General features: G+C 50.6%; 1 protein-coding gene across 9 annotated transcripts; it reads left to right on the top strand.

Moving 5' to 3' along the window:
• The first annotated feature begins 4948 nt into the window (after nt 1–4948).
• LOC123091285 (uncharacterized) lies at nt 4949–9004 on the top strand. 9 transcript variants are annotated; one of them, XM_044512752.1, is made up of 5 exons: nt 4949–5482; nt 5582–5681; nt 5772–5862; nt 7318–7454; nt 7603–8077. In XM_044512752.1, exons 2-5 carry the CDS (start codon nt 5592–5594, stop codon nt 7651–7653), a joined length of 369 nt encoding a protein of 122 aa, XP_044368687.1. In that variant the 5' UTR covers nt 4949–5482; nt 5582–5591; the 3' UTR covers nt 7654–8077. The 9 variants fall into 9 exon arrangements, 7 of the variants coding, with proteins under 7 accessions (XP_044368687.1, XP_044368683.1, XP_044368681.1 ...); XM_044512749.1 differs by having other exon boundaries at nt 4950–5487; XM_044512751.1 differs by having other exon boundaries at nt 4952–5487; nt 7638–8077.
• Nucleotides 9005–19669: the final 10665 nt, after the last annotated feature.

The raw sequence follows: 19669 nt of genomic DNA, 5'->3' as shown, positions 1-19669 counted from the left end.
CAGGTGGTCTAGACAGGGCATCTGCTGCGGTATTTTCTAATCCCTTCTTGTACACAATCGTGTACTGCAGGCCAAGCAATTTGAGAAATGCTTTCTGTTGCATGGGGCTGGACATTTTCTGATCTTGCAAGTGGACCAAGCTTCTGTGGTCTGTAGCAATAGTGAAAGGAGCATGCTGCAAGTATGATTTCCATTTTTCCACCGCCAGTAATATTGCCAAACACTCCTTTTCGTAAGTGGACAATGCCTGAGATTTAGGGCCTAGAGCTTTGCTGAGATAAGAAATGGGGTGACCCTCTTGCATCAACACAGCACCAATGCCAGTGTTGCTGGCATCTGTTTCGACAGTAAATTCTTTTTTTAAATTTGGGAGGGCCAACACTGGGGCTGTGGCCAAGGCTTCTTTCAAATGCAGAAAGGCAGCCTGAGTGGTTGGTGTCCAAGCAAACACCACATCCTTTTTCAGTAAACCAGATAGACTCCTGCTAATGATCCCATAATTCTTAACAAACCTCCTGTAATATCCAGTAAGACCAAGAAATCCTCTGATATCTCTTGCAGTAAGGGGTACTGGCCACTCTTGCACAACCCTGATCTTAGAAGGATCTGTATGAACTCCTTTGCCACTGATGACATGACCCAAGTACTCTAGTTCTGACTAAGCAAACGTGCACTTAGAGTATTTCACAAACAACTAGTTGTTCTGCAGAATTGTGAACACCTCTTCCAAGTGTGCTAGGTGTCGTTCCAAAGTCTCACTGAATATGAGGATGTCATCCATGAAAACCAGTACACACTTTCTTAACAAATGAGCAAAGAGTGCATTCATTGCAGCTTGAAAGGTTGCTGGTGCATTTGTAAGTCCAAATGGCATAACCTTAAATTCATACAGACCATGATGTGTTTTGAATGTTGTCTTATATTATTCCCCCTCTACTAATCTTATCTGGTGATACCCAGATCTGAGGTCCAGTTTGGTGAAGTAATTTGCCCCTGCCAACTCATCCAAGAGCTCTTCAACTACAGGCATTGGGTACTTGTGTTGCATAGTAACTGAATTGAGGTGTCTATAATCCACACAGAATCGCCAACTCCCATCTTTTTTTCTGACCAACAATACTGGAGAAGCAAATGGGCTGGTGCTCTCTTGGATAACTCCTTGTTGTAGCATAGTAGAGATCTGTTGCTCAATTTCACTCTTCTGCATAGGATTGTATCTGTAGGGCTTGTTGTTGACAGGTTTAGCTCCTGGTAACAGGGGAATCTGGTGATCAAATGATCTGTGTGGGGGCAGTGTATCAGGTGTGTTAAACAGCTGCTTGTGTTTGTCCAGAATGGACTGCACTGAAGGAGGTATCAAGTCCTGAGTTGCTGGGGCTTCTACAATGTGACACAGTTGAATGACTTGTTCCACAGCTCCTGTATTTAGTAAACCTTGTAGGTGTTTCCCTGAAATGGCTCTGCAAGAGGTGAGCTTGTCTCTGAATCCTCTCAATGTAATTCTCACACCCTGGTACTTAAACCTCATCACTTTTTTCCTCCAGTCTACCCACATGGGACTCATTGTTTCTAGCCATTGCATTCCCAAGATGATGTCATATGTGCCAAGAGGAAGCACTTTCAGGGATGTGTTGAAGGACTTGTTCTGACAGAACCACTGAAGATTTGGCACCTGCTTGTTGCACTGCAATGTTCCACCATTAGCAACAGTAACTTTGGCTGTAGCAATTTCCTCCACTGGACATTGTAATTCTTGTACTAGATCTGCACTGATGAAATTTGTGGAACTGCCTGAATCAACCAGGATCAGGAGTCGTCTTTTCCCCACCATGCCCTGCAGTTTGATGCTTTCCTTAGAAGAGGTTCCTGTTGCTGCATGAACCGATAGTTTCATGCAAGCATCAGTGTCAGTGTTCTTTGGTCCAGTAGTCTGTGGTGTGTCGACTTCAGATTCAGAATCACTGTCAGGCATCTCAGACATCTGAAGAGCTTCTATTAGTTCTTCCAGTACATGCAATTGCACTGTTTGAGGACACTTGTGGCCAGGACTGTACTTTTCTCCGCACTTGAAACATTCACCTCGTGCTCTGTGTTGGGCCCGTAAGGAATCCACTCTGTCAGTTTGTTTGGGACGCTCCTCAACACTCTTGATAGTAGGTGCTGCTCCCATAAGTCCTTCATGCACATAAGGTTTGGAGGCCCAGCGCCTGCTAGATCTGTACGTGTCTTCGGCCAGTAGAGCTTCTTGTGTTTGAGCCAACGAATAAGCCAATTCCACGGATGTCGGTTGCTGTAACTTGACAGGAGCACGACTGGCAGGTTTCAACCCTTCCACAAACCGATTGATGAAAAAAATCTCATCATACGAATGATTGTACACGAGCATTTTGTGCATTTGCTCCTCAAATGTGTGTGCATAACTGTCAACTGAATCATGCTGTTTCAGGGAGAAAAACACATCGATGTCTCGGGAGTACTTGTTCCTGTTAAATTTTGCATAGACAGCTACACACAGTGCTGCCCAACTGTCAATGTTGTGCATTGCTTCATAGGTTTGCAACCATAACGCTGCATTCCCTGCAAAATGCATTGTCGCAAAATCGACCCATAACTCAGGCTTAACATTGTACATGCGGAAATATTTCTCGCATTGTTTTTTCCACCACTTGGGGTTCTCTCCTTCGAACTTGGGGAAATCCGATCGCGGAATACGAGCAGAAAACTTCCCCGGAGTGTACTGGAACTGAGAATTTGGCGATCCATCACAGTCCTCATACTCATCAGACAATTCTTCCTGGAATTGAGCCTGGGATTTGGAATACTCACCGCGGTTTAGATGCTGAGATGGCACCTGTAGACCCCTGAAATCCTGTCCTGCCTGCTGTTGAGCAGCCCCTTGTCGATTTGTCTGCAGTGGCTCTGCCCGTGCAGTCAGCGGTTCCTGGGGCTGCGATGAGTGCGCCGGCTGCTCCAGGGTGTCGACGCGGCGGCTGATCCCATCCAGCGACTTTCGCATCTCGGCCACAGCCGCATCAAGGGAATTATGTGCGACGAGCACCCGCCCCAGCGTCGACTCGGTGCGGGCCAGCGAGCTCGTGGTCGTCGTGGCCAGTGCATCGAAGGCCTTGGCCGAGGAGGAAGCGTACTTGTCGAGGGACTCCTGCAGCCCATCCAGACGTTCCGCCGTCTTCGCGCCCGCCTCCGACATCGCCTTGCTCTGCACGATCGTCGCCTGGACGAGCTGCTGCAGCTTGGCGATGGTGAGTTCCGCGGCGGCCATGCGTGGCGAGAGATTGGGCTTGGTCGAACGCACCGTCGGGAAGGTCCTGGATCTACTCAACCCAGCGCAGGTACACCGGAGTTGTTTTGCGCGAGATCACCCGAGGGGATCTACACCTTTTGCTAGGAATTACAAGCCGATCGAAGGATTGATCGTGAGCTCTGGATGAAAAATTTCAGATCAGAGAAAGCGGATCGATACACGGCTCTGAGTACCAAATGCTACGTTCCCGTAGCACTTCCCCGCGTCTCGCAGGGATCTGGATCTCGAACCAGAGGAATTTGCTCGGGGAAGAGGGAACTCGGAGAAGGGGAAAGAGCAGGGAGGAAAGCTTAGCAGAGAATAATGTTCTGATTACCTTCGTTCCCCTCTCACACGCACACATGCAACTATAAGAACTTGCTATCACAAGCCACTTGGGCCAAGATGGCCCACTACGCAGTCGCCCACTCTTGGGCCAGGTCCGGGTTGTTGCACGCCCAAGCATGCACACACATGCTGTCGAGGCCGAGCGGAAGTGGCAGAGCTTGATGGTAGAGGGCAGACACAACCTCCCTTCCTACTTGCTACGTGCATGGCAATTGGCAACTCGATCGGCACATCACAGTTAAGCACACACGTACGTAACAATTAATCCAACATGCATCTCTGCATGTTCATGCATGGTGAAGTTACATTTTTTTAGGTTTCCCGTCTAGATAGGCTCCAAATAATGTGTGTCCACTACTCGAGCTGACCCCCGCATTGCTCCGCTCGGGCGACTTGGGGGGAAACTTTGGGCGTCACCGGCGGCCACCTCCTGTGCGCCCTCTCCTCCGCCGCTGCCGCTGGCCTCGCCGTGGTGGCGGCGGCCCCTGACTCCGAAGGTAGCTCGAAGAGATTCCGCGGCAGACCCGTGCTCAGGTCGTCCCGACACGGCGCCTTCTACCCAAGATCGTTGTCAAGGGGCGCGGTGCGCGCTGGGTGGCGCGCAGCGCCGCGAGCCTGCTCATCGGCGCCTGGGCGTGGCGCGCGCGGGCATTCCCACTCGACGGTGGATCTGGCCGGTGCATTGGATCCTGGCTAGCGGCTGGTTGTGGGCGTCAGTGTGGTGGTCGCGCAGTCTGCGGCCGCTCGGGTGGCGTGTGGCCGCTCGGGTGACTCAACGACCGGACCGATGAGATGCACTTGACATTTGGGTGTAGGGGAGAAATAAATAGATGGTAACACATTGAGGAGTGGGTCCCACCTGAGAAAAAAAATCTAGAGGTTGCAATTACAAGAAATCATTTTAAACTTCCTTTTAGGTTCACATAATTATATTGATTTGTTTGCTAATTTTCTTTACCAATTTTATGATAATGCATCAAAATACCTAGGACGACGTGATGGGAGCGGTGAAAGAATTGACGGGTTTTACTAGGCATGATCCGCGTGAAGTAGGTTCTCTGCCATTGGATCAAAGAAGGATGAACAGCTGGGATCGACTCAATGAGGGGCAATCCATGGGAGGAGTGGATTGACCAATAAGGGCCAAGAAATGAATTTGCTTCTTGAAGCTCCCGTGCTCAGGGTCCGAGATTCGCCGCGCTCTTAACCCCGAAATATCTCTTTCCCGCGCTCCTCAGAAAGTTCCCGGTAATATTTTGGACGCCGCTTCGTGAAATATCTAGGACGCGCGCCAGAGAGTTCCCGGTCACAGAGTTCAAATGAAAATTAAAAAAAATCCTACCCAACTCCAAGCAAGCCGAGCAGACCGGTCCTGGCCTCAGACTCGTTCCCCCACCCAACCCTGCTGCTGTCGCTTCTTCCTCCTCCTCTCCCGATTCCCTCTCCCCCACCCAACACCGCCGCCGCCGCCGCCGACCTCCTCCCTCGCACCCCGGCCATCAGCGCCGGCGTCCACCGCTATCGCTGCAGTCCCCATCCTCTCCCCTTCTCGATCTCGCTCCCGATCCGGTCAGGCGGTGTGCAGATCCGCCACCGCCTACTCCTCCACCCAACCAACCGCCACCGACCACCCACCGCCGTTTCTGACCTGGGTCGTCATCCACAACCCCGTAGTGGCAGAGGAGGAGTCAGGGGCGCAACCCCTCGCGCCCCGAAACCCTAGCCTGCGGCTCCGCCTGACAACAGCCGCATCCATGGAGGTTCTCTCCCTCCTCGCGCCCCAAAACTCTAGCCCGCGGCATGGCGACCGAGCTCAGGACCTCGACAAGAGTGGTACGGTATGGACCCCTCATCCCCTTCTCTTTCTTCTTCTTGTTGTTTTCTTCATCTCCTTCCGCATCTGATGTGTGCGTCCCATTTGATTGTGTGCAGTTTGGGGGCCATGGAGGAGAAGCTGCTGCCCATCAGATCTGAGGAAGGAGGATGCCCACCACCACCAGGCCGCTCAACCTCACCACCATTTGTTGGCAAGGTGACCTCTTTCTCCCCCTTCATTTTGTTCCTTTCGATTCGAGGTTCCCTGCCCTAATGACTGATGTGGTCCGTTTCCTCACGCGTGGAGACCACCATGTGGTGTGTGGTGGTGGATTATTCTTCCACTCCAACGACTCCCGCTGGTGGCCTCGATTCTGCTTCCTCCCCGGCATTAGGCGGTAAGCCACTGCTCTCTCTCTCTCTCTCTCTCTCTCTCTCTCTCTTGCTCTCTCTCTCTTTCTCTCTCTCTCTCTGTGTGTGTGTGTGTGTGTGTGTGTTGATTGTGCCCACGTTGATCGATCTAGCTGCGGTCAATTTTGCACTGGCCATAATGCTGTAAGGTTTTGAGTTGTTTCCAGAAAAGTAAGCCAATTAAAACGTTTATCCAGAGATTGCGGGTGTGTGGTGTCCCCCTTGCCGGTGTGATTGCCGATGTGAGGGCTTGCCTGAATAGCTTTGTGAGGAAGAAGAAACCTGAGAGAGAAGAGACAAAGTGGAAACTTCAGAAATGTTTAGTCATTTTCGTCTGCTCCCTTCACACAGTAGAGCAACGCTAAAGTAGCCACACACACATACACACTGCACATGCTGCCACCGTCCAGGATAGCTTACACACGCACACTAGCCCGCGCCACCTCGCAACACACCTTTGCCTGAGAGTGGCACACCCGTATGTCTATGTCTATGCATCTTTAGTGTGGCACAGTCGTGACAGGGTGGTGCTTCCCCGGAGGAATGAATTGAATGGCTGGCTGTAACTAGTCTGTTCTCAAACTCAAGTTATGTTCCAAAAGTGCAGTTGTAATCAGATTATCATCATGTGAAAAGGGAAGATACATATAGTGGAAGCTAACTTAGCTCCAACCAAGGTTTTCGAGTCGATGAGTCGTTCTGTGGTAGCGACTCTTGAATAGTTGACCCTGCAGTTGCAACTCGTCAACTAGTAGACACATTGTTAAGTCAACTTTTTTTATGACTCATCGATTAGTGGATGACTAGTCGTTCGACTGAAAAACAGTGGCTCCAACCAAGTGTTATGTATAACAAAAAACATCATGTGAGAAGCCACACTGTGTCGTCTGCCATATCCAAATAGAAGGATCCAGAATTGTCTACCACATTCTGTCATGACATGTAAAGAGTGAAAGCCTTGGTTCTTAACATGGTTGTTAACAGTATTTCCATCTCCCCTACTTCAGTAACAACAAGCAAATTAACGTCAAGTATGTCTAAGCAAAATTTACTCACTAAAGCTTCTTCTACCTTTACTAGAGATAGTACATACTTCCTCTGTCCCAAATTATAAGATGTTTTTGGTAGGCTATTTAACCTACCAAAATAGTCTTATAATTTGGGACAGAGGTAGTACTACTTAGGTGTATGAAGGTATGTATATATGTAGGCAAACACACAGGTGAGGTAGTACTACTTAGGTGTATGAAGGTATGTATATATCTAGATTTCTTAATTGCTAAGTGTTTGCCTGTGAGGTGTGAGCTACAGGAATTTAGTGCATGCAAAGCCGTCGTTTTTTCCTTTGCCTACACGTGTTTGTCTGTGAGTAAAGTTGTCCATCTGTTGCTTGGAATTCTAGTCTCTCTCAGATACCTAATTTATTTGTTTGTTTGATTCAGAGCAGCAGGCGCCCTCCATGGAAGACATCGACGAGGCATATGCGGGGCCACACGCCCAAGCTGTCGAGCTTGATGAGGAACATCATTGGGTCTTACTTCAACCTCGAGGTGATGCCTATGCTGACTCCCCACACAAGGTTGCCCTCTGCTCGCTCTCACCAAAGATGCTTCTTTTTTTCCATGTTATTGATGTTCTGCTCTAGCATAGTTTTCTAGACACTCGCATCGTGCTCCTGTTCATAGTGTAGTACAGTGATCTAAACAGCCTTATATTTCTTTACACAGGGAGTGTTTCTAAACGGTCTTATATTTCTTTACAGAAGGAGTAGTTTCTAGCTCTAGCCTAATTGCTACTGTTAATCGACATAGTCTCCAAAGTTCCATGGTGCGAAGTGGCTTTTGGCCCATCTTCTGTTCGAACTCTGTAGACGTTGCTGCTTCAATCAACATTAGTGCTTGCGCTTGATAAAGCTTGTGTGATGCTACATCATTATGTTTGTGTGGTTGATGATCACATGGTAGTAGATTTTACTAATATAAGCTGGGCCTTCTATTTAGCCCTGGTCCTGGTCAGGTCTTTGCCTTTAGTGATCTTTGTTTGTTGGACATATTTGTACTTCTGATCCTGGACCGGAAACTTGGTTTATTTTCTAGTAGTTTTAACATATTTCCGTTCCCCCTTGTTGTGAGCCTTGCTCTTCTTACTTGTGAAAACTGTAGCTATTGACCATGTGTTTATTAGTGACCATGATTTTGTCTAGTCCTTGTTATTACCTTAACTATATGCTTGTGGATATTTTTGGCCCATGATGAGTGCATATCTAAACTATTACTTTTGTCAGTATTTGTTATATCTAAACTATATACTTCGATTCTGTGCACTAGAGAACTCACTGAACCAACAATCTGAATTCATCTCTCTGTCTGCCTGAATAATTAGCAACTCTGAACAAGTTATTTTTTTCCTATTCACTAAAAATCCAATCCATCCTATGGTGTATGCTTCCACAGGTAAGCAACATGATATGATGAAGTACGCTATGTCGCCACACAGCAGGTGGTTGTGCTCCTTGTTTCCTGGAGTAGACACAAGGCCAAATGGTCAGCATGTTGCCAGGGAGCCCTAGAATGCCAAAAAGGGACAGTTTTGAAGCTAGACTCAGCTCACAACTCCTATGAGGCTCTGGAACAATGCAGGAATGAAGAGAAGAGTCCTATCAAGGGTCAAAGTACTTCCTCTCCTTCCACTTGGTCTACAACGGATGCCAAAGTCCAAGAACCTCACCGGTCTGGAGAGCGCCAGCATGCTGCAACAAGGGGAGTCCCATCGGGGTTCATCTCGCTCTAGGGCGATTAAGCAACAAGAATAGAGCACGAGGCTCTGATACCAATTGAAAGGATCAAGATGGACCTAGAGGGGGGGTGAATAGGTACAATTATAAATTTTAATTATTACTTAGCAATTTTAGGCAATAATTCGAAATATGAAGGTGAGCTTAACAATTGCAAGTGTAGTACTAAGTGCTAAGCAAGTAACACGAGTATGTAAGTAAGCAAGCACAATATGATATAAGTAAGTGCCAAGAGACAAGTAACCACAAGTAGAGAGTTAGGGTTAGGAATAACCGCAATTCCGGGAGACGAGGATGTATGCCGATGTTCACTTCCTTGGAGGGAAGCTACGTTACCATTAGAGAGGTGGATGTTACCATGAAGGCACACCAATGCCACGAAGGCTCACCCTATTCTCCCTTTGAGACAACACCACGGAGGCGTTTCTCAACCACTAGTGGTAGACCTTGGGGTGGTCTCCAAACCCTCACAAACTTTTTTGAGGGTAATCACAGATGTCGTTTCCTATCTGAAAGACTCCTAGCGCCTAGGAGTCTTCAACCTCCAAGAGTAATAAGAAAGATGGGGGAAAAGCTCAAGACTTGCTGAAATCACGAATTCCTTTAGTGCAAAGAAGGGGAAGGAGTGGATCTATCACTTGATTGGAGAACTTCTCTTAAATGTTCCCAAATCACTTGGGGATCTAGGATTTGGTGTAGAGGATTGCGAGAGTGAGTGAAAAGTGTTCTTGGCAAGCTCAAAGTGAATGGTCAACCTTATCCCGTTGGGAGGAGAAGGCTATATATAGTGGAAGTGAAAAGTAACCGTTTGAGCAACTTAAGTGCACAGGAGACGTCGGACATCCGGACAGGACCGGACGCCCGGTGGCACAGATATGTCCGGATGTCCAACATACATCGGTTGTCCGGATGCTAGAGAACCACAAGCCACGAACCAGTACACAGCCAACGGACGTCTGAGATGTTTCGGTCGTCTGGTGACCGGACGTTCGTAGATGATCGGAAATCCGTAAAAAGTGTTCTGTAGAGGAAGTGTCGGACCTCCGGAGGAAAATGGACATCTGGCGATCGGACGACCGGAGAAGCACGAACATCCGTGAATATCGTTCTGTTGAAGAAGCACCGGTCGACCGTGGAGAGCCGGACGTCCGGACAACTGAGAGGGATCGAACGTCCGTAGAGTACCGGACGTCCGGTGAAAAGCTGGAGTTGGTGGGTTTTGAGCAAGTCTTTCACTAGATCCAATGATCCTCTTAATAGTGCGGGCTCCCTATACTCAAGAAACAAAAGCCACAGAGAAGAGAACAAAAAGAGCCTAAGCTATTTTCTTGTATCTCCGATCTTGAATGATATGCATTTGTCCCTATTTATGATCCACACACGCCCTTGAGACTTAATCCTGAGATATACTTGATAAATATGATTAGTCCCATATATGCATGTTGTCATCAACATCAAAATAAGATTAAGGGCATGATTGCACTTTCAGTTGGGGGTATTCAGTGATGGAGAACAAGGGCGGTTTTAAATGGATGCCTGAGTGTGGCAGAGTCACGACGGAGACCGCGGATTGAGCAACCCGGGGTGGCGGGCTGGAGCGCCCGCCAGTTGCGGGTGGACCGGACAACTATTTGGCCGGCGCAAGGCGAGGGCTAGGCTACGGGAGGTGAGGGAGTCCTGGATTAGGGGGTATCCGCACAGCCGGACTATATACATCGTCCGGACTATTGGAACGTGAAGACACAAGACTCAAGACTCCGACCCGTGTCTGGATGGGACTCTCCTTTGCGTGGAAGACAAGCTTGACGATCCGAATATTGTATTTCCTTCCTTGCAACCTTCTCCATGTAAACCCTAGCCCTCTCCGGTGTCTATATATACCGGAGAGGATGGTCCTTAGAAGGCCGATCACAATTACAATCATACCATCATAGGCTAGCTCTTAGGGTTTAGCCTATACGATCTCGTGGTAGATCTACTCTTGTACTACTCCTATCTTCAATATTAATCAAGCAGGAAGTAGGGTTTTACCTCTATCGAGAGGGCCCGAACCTGGATAAACATTGTGTCCCTTGCTTCCTGTTACCATCAGCCTAAGACGCACAGATCGGGACCCCCTACCCGAGATCCGCCGGTTTTGACACCGACATTGGTGCTTTCATTGAGAGTTCCTCTGTGTCGTTGCTTCGAGGCTTGATGGCGTCTTCAATCGCCAACAACACGGTCCAGGGCGAGACTTTTCTCCCTGGACAGATCTTTGTGTTCGGTGGCTTCGCACTGTGGGCCAATTCGCTTGGTCATCTGGAGCAGATCGACAACTATGCCCCTGGCCACCAGATCGGGTTCGGAAACTTGAACTACACGGCGGACATTCACGGAGACTTGATCTTCGACGGATTCGGGCCTGTGCCAGGAGCGCCAGACAGTCACGACGAGCGCGGCCTAGACCTGCTGCCGGACAATGCTCGGGACATCATCCCTGCAGTAGCCCCGGATCTAAATTCGGAACAGGTTGTGTTGCCCAAGGACGGAGGGGTGGACCCCGCCCCGCAAGCCGCATACTCGTCGGCGGTGGAGTCGAACACATGTCTCACCTCTGTGGAGGCATGTAACCCCGGCCCCCCGGACTCGTATCCGGTTGTTGGTTTCGGTCCGCATACCCTCGAGCCAGCCAAGCCAGGTTGGGCTCCGGTAATGGAGTTTACCGCTGCGGACATCTTTCAGCACTCGCCCTTTGGAGACATGCTGAACTCATTAAAGTCTCTCTCTTTGTCAGGAGGCTCTGGGCCGAACTATGTCCAGCTTGAGTGGGAAGCAGGCGATGAAGGAATTCACTGCCCACCCACCACCCACTTCATTGCCACAGTCGATGATTTAACCGACGTGCTGGACTTCGACTCTGAAGACATCGACGGTATGGACGACGATGCTGGAGACACACAGGAGCCACCGCCCATAGGGCGGTGGATGGCTACCTCTTCATACGATATATATGGTGGACACTCCGAAAGAAACAAATGGCGATGAGGCAATGGAGGATAACCCCTCCAAGAAGAAAGCAAAACATGGGCGTCGCTAGCGCCGCTCCAAGCCCTGCCAAGGCAATACTGGCACCGGAGACGAAAACAATCCGGACGGTGCCAAAGATGAATACAACCCCGATCAACCCGCCTTCGAGCAGGCCGAGCAGGAGAATGGGCAGGACAACCCAGATGAACAGGCGACGGACGGGTATCCGGAGGAGGACAACTACATGCCCCCCTCCGAAGACGAGATTAGCCTCAGCGACGACGAGTTCGGCGTGCCTGAGGACCCCGCGAAGCAGGAGCGCTGACTTATTGCCACTATGAGGAGCCTGAAGAAGAAGCAGCAACAGCTTCAAGTTGATCAAGATCTGCTCACAGGGAGATGGACGGAAGTCCTGGCAGCCGAGGAATATGGACTCGAGCGCCACATGGCTGACCGGCCGCCTCGAGGTCGGGATAAAACGGCATATCAGCCTGAATACCAGCCTGCACCCCCGCGCCAGTTTACTACAACCCGGGGCAATACTCAGGAACTGCGTGATAGATTGGATAGCACCGCAGGACAACCAAGATCGATCTACGGATCACGGGGGCGCGCTGCAGCACATGACCATGACCATCATACCAGATACACTAACAGTAAATCCGGCCGGCCTGAACACAACCAGCCAGATTTAGCCGGACTGCGTCATGACATAGCCTGGCACAGAGGCGCCGCACACCCCCTCTGCTTCACTGATGAAGTGATGGATCATGAATTCTCAGAAGGGTTCAAACCCGTAAACATCGAATCATACGATGGCACAACATACCCCGCGGTATGGATTGAAGACTTCCTTCTCCACATCCACATGGCCCGCGGAGATGATCTACATGCCATCAAGTATCTTCCCCTTAAGCTCAAAGGACCCGCCCGGTACTGGCTTAACAGCCTGCCCGCAAATTCCATTGGCAGTTGGGAAAACCTGGAAGACGCATTCCTTGACAACTTCCAAGGCACATATGTGCGACCTCCGGACGCCGATGACTTGAGCCACATCACTCAACAGCCCGGAGAATCAGCCAGGAAATTCTGGACTCGGTTCCTAACTAAAAAGAACCAAATAGTCGACTGTCCGGACGCCGAAGCGCTGGCGGCCTTCAAGCATAATATCCGCGACGAGTGGCTCGCCCGACACCTCGGCCAGGAGAAACCCAAGCCCATGGCAGCTCTCACGACACTAATGACCCGCTTTTGCCCGGGCGAGGACAACTGGTTGGCTCGCAGCAGCACTACACCACATTCTCGCACGTCAGATGTCCGTGACAATAATGGCAAGCTACGGCGCAATAGACACAAGCGATGGAACAACAGCGACAACACCGAAGACACGATAGTCAATGCCGGATTCACCGAATCTAAATCCGGTCAGCGGAAGAAGCCATTCAAAAGAAACAACCAGGGACCGTCCAGTGGTGGCTCGGCCGCATTGGTCTTAGACCCAATCATCGACGAATTCCATCTCACGCGAGTCCTTATGGACGACGGCAACAGCCTTTACCTGCTTTACCAAGACATAGTGCGCAAAATGGGCATCGATCCTTCAGGATCAAGCCCACCAAAACCACCTTTAAAGGTGTAATTCCTGAAGTAGAGACCCATTGTACGGGCTCTATAACATTGGAAGTGGTCTTCGGATCTCCGGACAACTTCCGAAGCAACGAGTTAATCTTCGATATCGTCCCTTTCCGTAGTGGTTACCACACATTGCTCGGGAGAACCGCATTTGCTAGATTCAATGCGGTACCACACTATGCATACCTCAAGCTCAAGATGCCAAGCCCGCGCGGGGTCATAACAGTCAATGGAAACATGGACCACTCTCTCCGTACAGAAGAGAATACTGCAGCCCTCACGGCAGAAGTACAATGCGGCCTCCTCCGGCAAACCACCAATCCGGCGACGACAACCTCAAGCACCGTCAAGCGAGTTCGGAGCACCCCGCAAAAGGACCACCAGGCACGCCAAGAGCACGACTAGCAGTCCGGCCTCCGCTCAAATCCCATCAAAGAAGCATTCGTGCCACGCGTACACAATTACGCACTTAAAATACCATGGGCACAGGCGGAGGCGCAGCAGTGGCTCAGTCAACAGTGCGGTATCACCGCCACATACCTACATAACCATTCCTTTCATCTTTCAGGACATTGCTTTACTGCAGCCTCTCCAGAAGAGCTGGATTGTCGGACTTACATAGGAGAGAAAACCAAGGAGGCAACAGGCTTTGGACACAGAAGGAAATACCCAGGTGGAATCTATTTACGATCGTTATACCTGCTTTATCTATCTGTACGTAGCCTGCCCCTGGATAGGGTATGTCAAATAGTCCTATTTATCTCCGCTTAATGCATTCATTGTAAACATACGCTTAAACATATTATTCATCAATGGGAAATCATATATAGCGTCAGCTTATTATTCTTATTTGAGCATTTTTTTCTTACAAATGTCTATTTGATATTGCATTCGTACACCTTGGTACGTTCAGTTTGCCAGGGGCTTCTTATGGAGCCCCATAATACGGCAAGACAAGTTCGAACACTTTCAACAGTGCGGCACCCCGAACTTATAGCATTATATGCATCAGCTCCGAATCATGTCTTGGGTCTACAGTTGGGATAGCCCGACTCCCTTGTTTTCGTGCCTTACGTTCCGTTATATCGGCTAAGGTAGCGCAGGGAGAACTACTGCGATTGTGTCCCGGTTCTTCCGGACGAGCACCTCAGTAAAGAAGCCGAAAACTGACCGGCATGATGTGGCGATAGCTGGTCGCTGTTCGAGAGGTCTTAAAATCCTTAAAGATTTTTTCGCTTTAGGCGATAATTCGGCTTCGTCCGATCTAGGCGTATATAGCGCCCTAATTCGGCCTTCTGGATTCTAGGGGCTTCGACGAAATTTAAAATTGTAGACTTCTATGGCTAAGTGAAGGTTATAAAGCTGCATAGTCCGATTGTCTTGTTCGCTGCGCCGGACACCTCCTTAAGGGACCAAACATTTGGATAAAGAATGTCCGGGTTTTCCACGAACACCCCAGTACTAGTTACATGGGGGCGGAAGCCGACGACTGGCCTAATTTCAGAATTTTGTAAACAGCCGCACATAAGGTAATATTTTAAATAACAAAAGTGCTACATAGCGCAAGTAACTTCGTCCTTAAATTACAAACATGACAGAAGTGAATTCATTCTAAAATTATGTCCTTGGTACATTCATCGGCCACGAGGCGAGCGCCCTTCATAACGCCATCGTAATACTTCTCTGGATAACGATACGCCTTACCCTCCGGCGGCCCGTCCTTCACCAGCTTCTCCGCATCCAGCTTGCCCCAATGCACCTTTGCATGGGCAAAGGCCCGGCGGGCACCCTCAATGCAAACTGATCGCTTGATGACTTCCAGTCGCGGACAGGCATTCACCATCCGCTTGATCAAGCCGAAGTAGCTGGTGGGCAGGGGCTCATCAGGCCACATCCATACTATGAAATCCTTCATAGCCACTTCAGCCGCCTTGTGGAGTTCGACCAACTGCTTCAGTTGGTCACTCAGAGGCGTTGGATGTTCGGCCCCAGCATACTGGGACCAGAATAGATTCTCTGTTGAGCTCCCCTCCTGAGCATGGTAGAACTCCGTGGCATCTAATACGCTGCGTGGCAGATCTGCGAATGCCCCTGGAGAGTTCCGGACTCGGGTAAGTAAAAGAAACGCCTCCTCCACATGTTTGCTTTGCATAAAGAATTTCTTACCCGTCGCTATCTTTTTGGCCTCCTGGATTTCCTGTTGTGCCTTCTCGGCTTCGGCCTTGGCATCTTTTATACTTGCAAGGGCCTTCGCAAGCTCGGCCTCTTTCGCCTTAAGCTCATGCTCCACGGACTCGAACTTTTTGCCGAGCTCCTGGAGCTCTTGTTATACCTCGCCCACTCAGGCATCTTGCTTCTCGCGCTCCTTGCGTTCCAAGGCCGCCTTGTGTTCGGCCTCGGACAACGCTTTTTTCAGAGACGCCACTTCGGTGGTGGCCCCTGTTACAAAATCACGACGCTTCATCGTTAGAATAATCAATTTTATCTATCCTTCATTATATGAGAGCGGGGAATCACTCACCTTTGTTCTTTTCGAGCTGCCTCCTCGTGAGGTCGAGCTCTCCCTGCGCCTGCTCCAGGTCCTGTTTTAGTCCGGCGATCTCGGCCGTACGGACCGCAGCGGCAAGAAGCACAGCCTGCTTATTCACATTCAAACTTATTGTTAGACTCCTGCGGATTATAATTGACCCTCCGTTTGGTTTTTCCTTCCGAACACCAAACAGAGTATCAGGGGCTACTACCTATTGGGTGGTAATTTCACACATTTTTATTATTTACCTCAAAGCCTGTCAGGGAGGCTGGTGCAGGCTTCGGTTAGTCAGCTCTTGGCGGATGAAACCTTCTGAATCACCGCACTCATAAGAGTACGGTGCTCTTCATCTATGGAAGCGCCGCGAAGCGCTTCCAGCAGACAATCCGGCGCCTCGGTCGCGACGGAAGTCCTCGACACAGACGGCTCTCCCTCCCTAACAAGGGGCTGCCCGCCTGAGTCCGGAACCATTGAAGGCTCCGAAACAGTGTTCGGTTGAGAGCCTGGCCTACTGTGACTCTCATCAACACGTTCCGCGGGGATCTTGAACCCCGCGTGTCTGACGTCTGGAATGTCGCCTTGGGGCGCCTCCAGAGCCACCTCCCCCCGCTATGGGAGCCTTTGGGATAACACCTCCGTGTCATCTGCAGGCCGAGGAGTAGTGGCCGTTGGGAGCGAGTTCATCGCCGAATCGCTCAAGGACCCATCCGAAGACGACGCCTCGGGATGGACCCTGGCCGGACTACATACAAGTTCGGCGTTATAACAAAACTATGAAGCAAAATTACGATAGAGTGCGGATACTTACGATCACACTAAGGGCTTCTTCCTGGGCAGCCACCCCTCATCGCTATCGGCGGCAATGGCGGAGTAGTCCGGAACGGACGCCTTTCCCTTCTTGGACGTCCCAGCCTCCCCCTCCGGGGCGGCTTTCCTCTTTCCCCCCCCCCCCCAAATATGGGGAGGTGGAGTTTCTTCTTGTTTCCCCCCGCCTCCGCGGGAGGAATCTGCCTCGTCGTCATCGGACGACGAGGGTATGACGGCTTTGCGCCGGGGCCTCTCCTGGCCCCCTGGCCCGCCCTCTCAGGCCCCTCGTCCTTTCAGGATGGGGCGGCCTCCTCTTATTCTTCTTCCCCTTCGGGGGAAGAGTGTGCCTCGTCGTCTTCGGACGAGGCTTCTGGCGCAACCTTACGTCGGAGACCCTTTCGGATCCCCGGAGCCTTCTTATCGGCCTTCTTCTCCGGCCCATTATAGGGCGCCGGGACCAGCATCTCCGTCAGGAGAGCATTAGCTGGGCTTTCTGGCAGCAGAGCCGGACAGTCAATCTGCTCCGCTGTCTCCACATAATCCTGAACAAATATGCAGAATTACTTAAGGCTCCCCCATGAATATATTGGGAAGAACCGAATCCGGTGGCAGCCTGAGAACTCACCTGACTAGGAGGCCGCACGGTGTGGAGCCCACGGTCCTCGGATATGGGAGGAGGTACTTCGGAGGCCTTGAACAACGCCTTCCACGCATTTTTGTGCTTCATGTCTTCCTCTGAAGCGTCTGGTGTTCGGCCGGGACGAACTCCCACAGATTGAACGCCCGCCTTTGGCACGACAGAATCCGGCGAACGAGTATGACCTGGATCACGTTGACAAGCTTGATGTTCTTGTCCTTCATGCCCTTGATGCAGTTTTGGAGTCCGGTCAGCTCTGTAGATTCACCCCAGGACAGGCCCTTATGTTCCCAGGAGGTGAGCCACATGGGGGTTCCGGATCGAAACTCGGGGGCCGCCGCCCAGTTGGCGTCGCGCGGCTCGGTGAGTAGAACCACCCCGACTGCCACCCTTTCACGGTTTCCGCAAAGGAGCCGTCAAGCCAGGTGACATTAGGCATCTTGCCCACCATGGCTCCTCCGCACTCCGCTTGCTGGCCGCTCACGATCTTCGGCTACACGCAGAAGATTTGCAGCCACAACCCGAAATGAGGCTTGATGCGGAGGAAGGCCTTGCATACGACGATGAACACCGAGATGTTGAGGACGAAGTTCGGGGCTAGATCATGGAAATCTAGCCCGTAGTAGAACATGAGACCGCGGACGAAGGGGCGCAGCGGAAACCCTAGTCCACAGACGAAGTGGGCGAGAAACACGACCCTCTCGTGGGGTCCCAGAGTTGGAGTGACCTACCCGTCGTCCGGTAGCCGGTGCGCTATGTCTGCGGCCAAGTATCCGGCTGCCCGAAGATTCACGATGTGCTTCTCCTTCACGGTGGAGGCCACCCACTTGCCTCCTGCTCCGGACATGTCTAGCTGTGCAGAGAAGATTTGGACTAGGGCGCTGGAGCTCGGGGAGGTAAGGATGAGCGAAGGAGGAAGAGGGCGTGGGTGAAAATGAGGGTCCTTTATCCCTTTATAGAGGCCACGAAAGTGGTGCGCCTCCCCACTAGCCCGTTGAGAATCGCTTACTTCCCAAGTGCCACGATTGATGGCACGGTGGAATTACCCATACCCATATTGATGAGAATCCCATGATAAGGGGACACGATATCTGCTTTGACAAGACGTGTCAACGAAACCGCCTCGCAATACGCGCTGTGGCTTGTTGTGAGAAAACGGTTCGAATAATGACCTGACCGTAATGACATGTCACGTCATCTAAAAAGTTGTCAGCTGAAGTATCATTCTCTCTATGGTGGTATGTGAAGATCATTTTGCAGATCCGGACACGGTCTACGTGTTCGATAATAACCTTGGAGTATTCGGAAGGAGGAACCCTCCTTGCAATGCCGAAGACAAGACTGCGCGCCGGACTCATCGTCATTGAAGCCTGGTTCAGGGGCTACTGAGGGAGTCCTGGATTAGGGGGTATCCGGACAGCCAGACTATATACATCGTCCGGACTATTGGAGCGTGAAGACACAAGACTCAAGACTCCGGCCCGTGTCCGGATGAGACTCTCCTTTGCGTGGAAGACAAGCTTGGCGATCCGGATATTGTATTTCCTTCCTTGTAACCGACTCAATGTAAACCCTAGCTCTCTCCGGTGTCTATATAAACCGGAGAGGATGGTCCTTAGAAGGCCGATCACAATTACAATCATACCATCATAGGCTAGCTCTTAGGGTTTTGCCTCTACGATCTCGTGGTAGATTTACTCTTGTACTACTCATATCTTTAATATTAATCAAGCAGGAAGTAGGGTTTTACCTCCATTAAGAGGGCTCGAACCTGGGTAAACATTGTGTCCCTTGCTTCCTGTTACCATCAGCCTAAGACGCACACGGGACCCCTTACCCGAGATCCGCCGGTTTTGACACCGACAGGAGGGAGAAAGAAGAAAGTGACCATATTATCCTGGGAGGACGAAAATAAACAATGCATCTGTTTGCAACCGTTGGATTGACACTTGACGGTCCAGAGGAAGGAGGAAGAATCGATTGACACAACAAACGTTTTCAGTCCTCTCATAGATAGGCGGTCTGTTTTTGCATTGAACCATTGATACAAACCAGAGGATATTCTTATAAACAAAATTCTCATCATAGAAATAAGAAAATTACTACTATATATGTACATAACTCATTGTACGCTTCACATGTACAGTACTAGTGTGTCGTTTGCGGTTTGAACCATCAAACGGCAAAGCCCCGGATCACCATAACTTCAACTTGCAGCTCATCCTCTTGACCCCGATCCCGCCCTCGGTGCTCAGCATGTCCAGCACCAGGTCGCACCGGACACGGGGCGTCACCTTGCCGGTCGTCACCGGCCCGACCTTCGCCCGCACCGGCACCTCGCCTTGGAACACCAGCGGCAGCTCGCCGCCGGCCCCGTTCACGTGC

Source organism: Triticum aestivum, chromosome 4B (genome assembly GCF_018294505.1).
Source record: "Triticum aestivum cultivar Chinese Spring chromosome 4B, IWGSC CS RefSeq v2.1, whole genome shotgun sequence".
NCBI classification, from domain to species: Eukaryota; Viridiplantae; Streptophyta; class Magnoliopsida; order Poales; family Poaceae; genus Triticum; species Triticum aestivum.
This window is presented reverse-complemented; position numbering and strand designations above follow the sequence as displayed.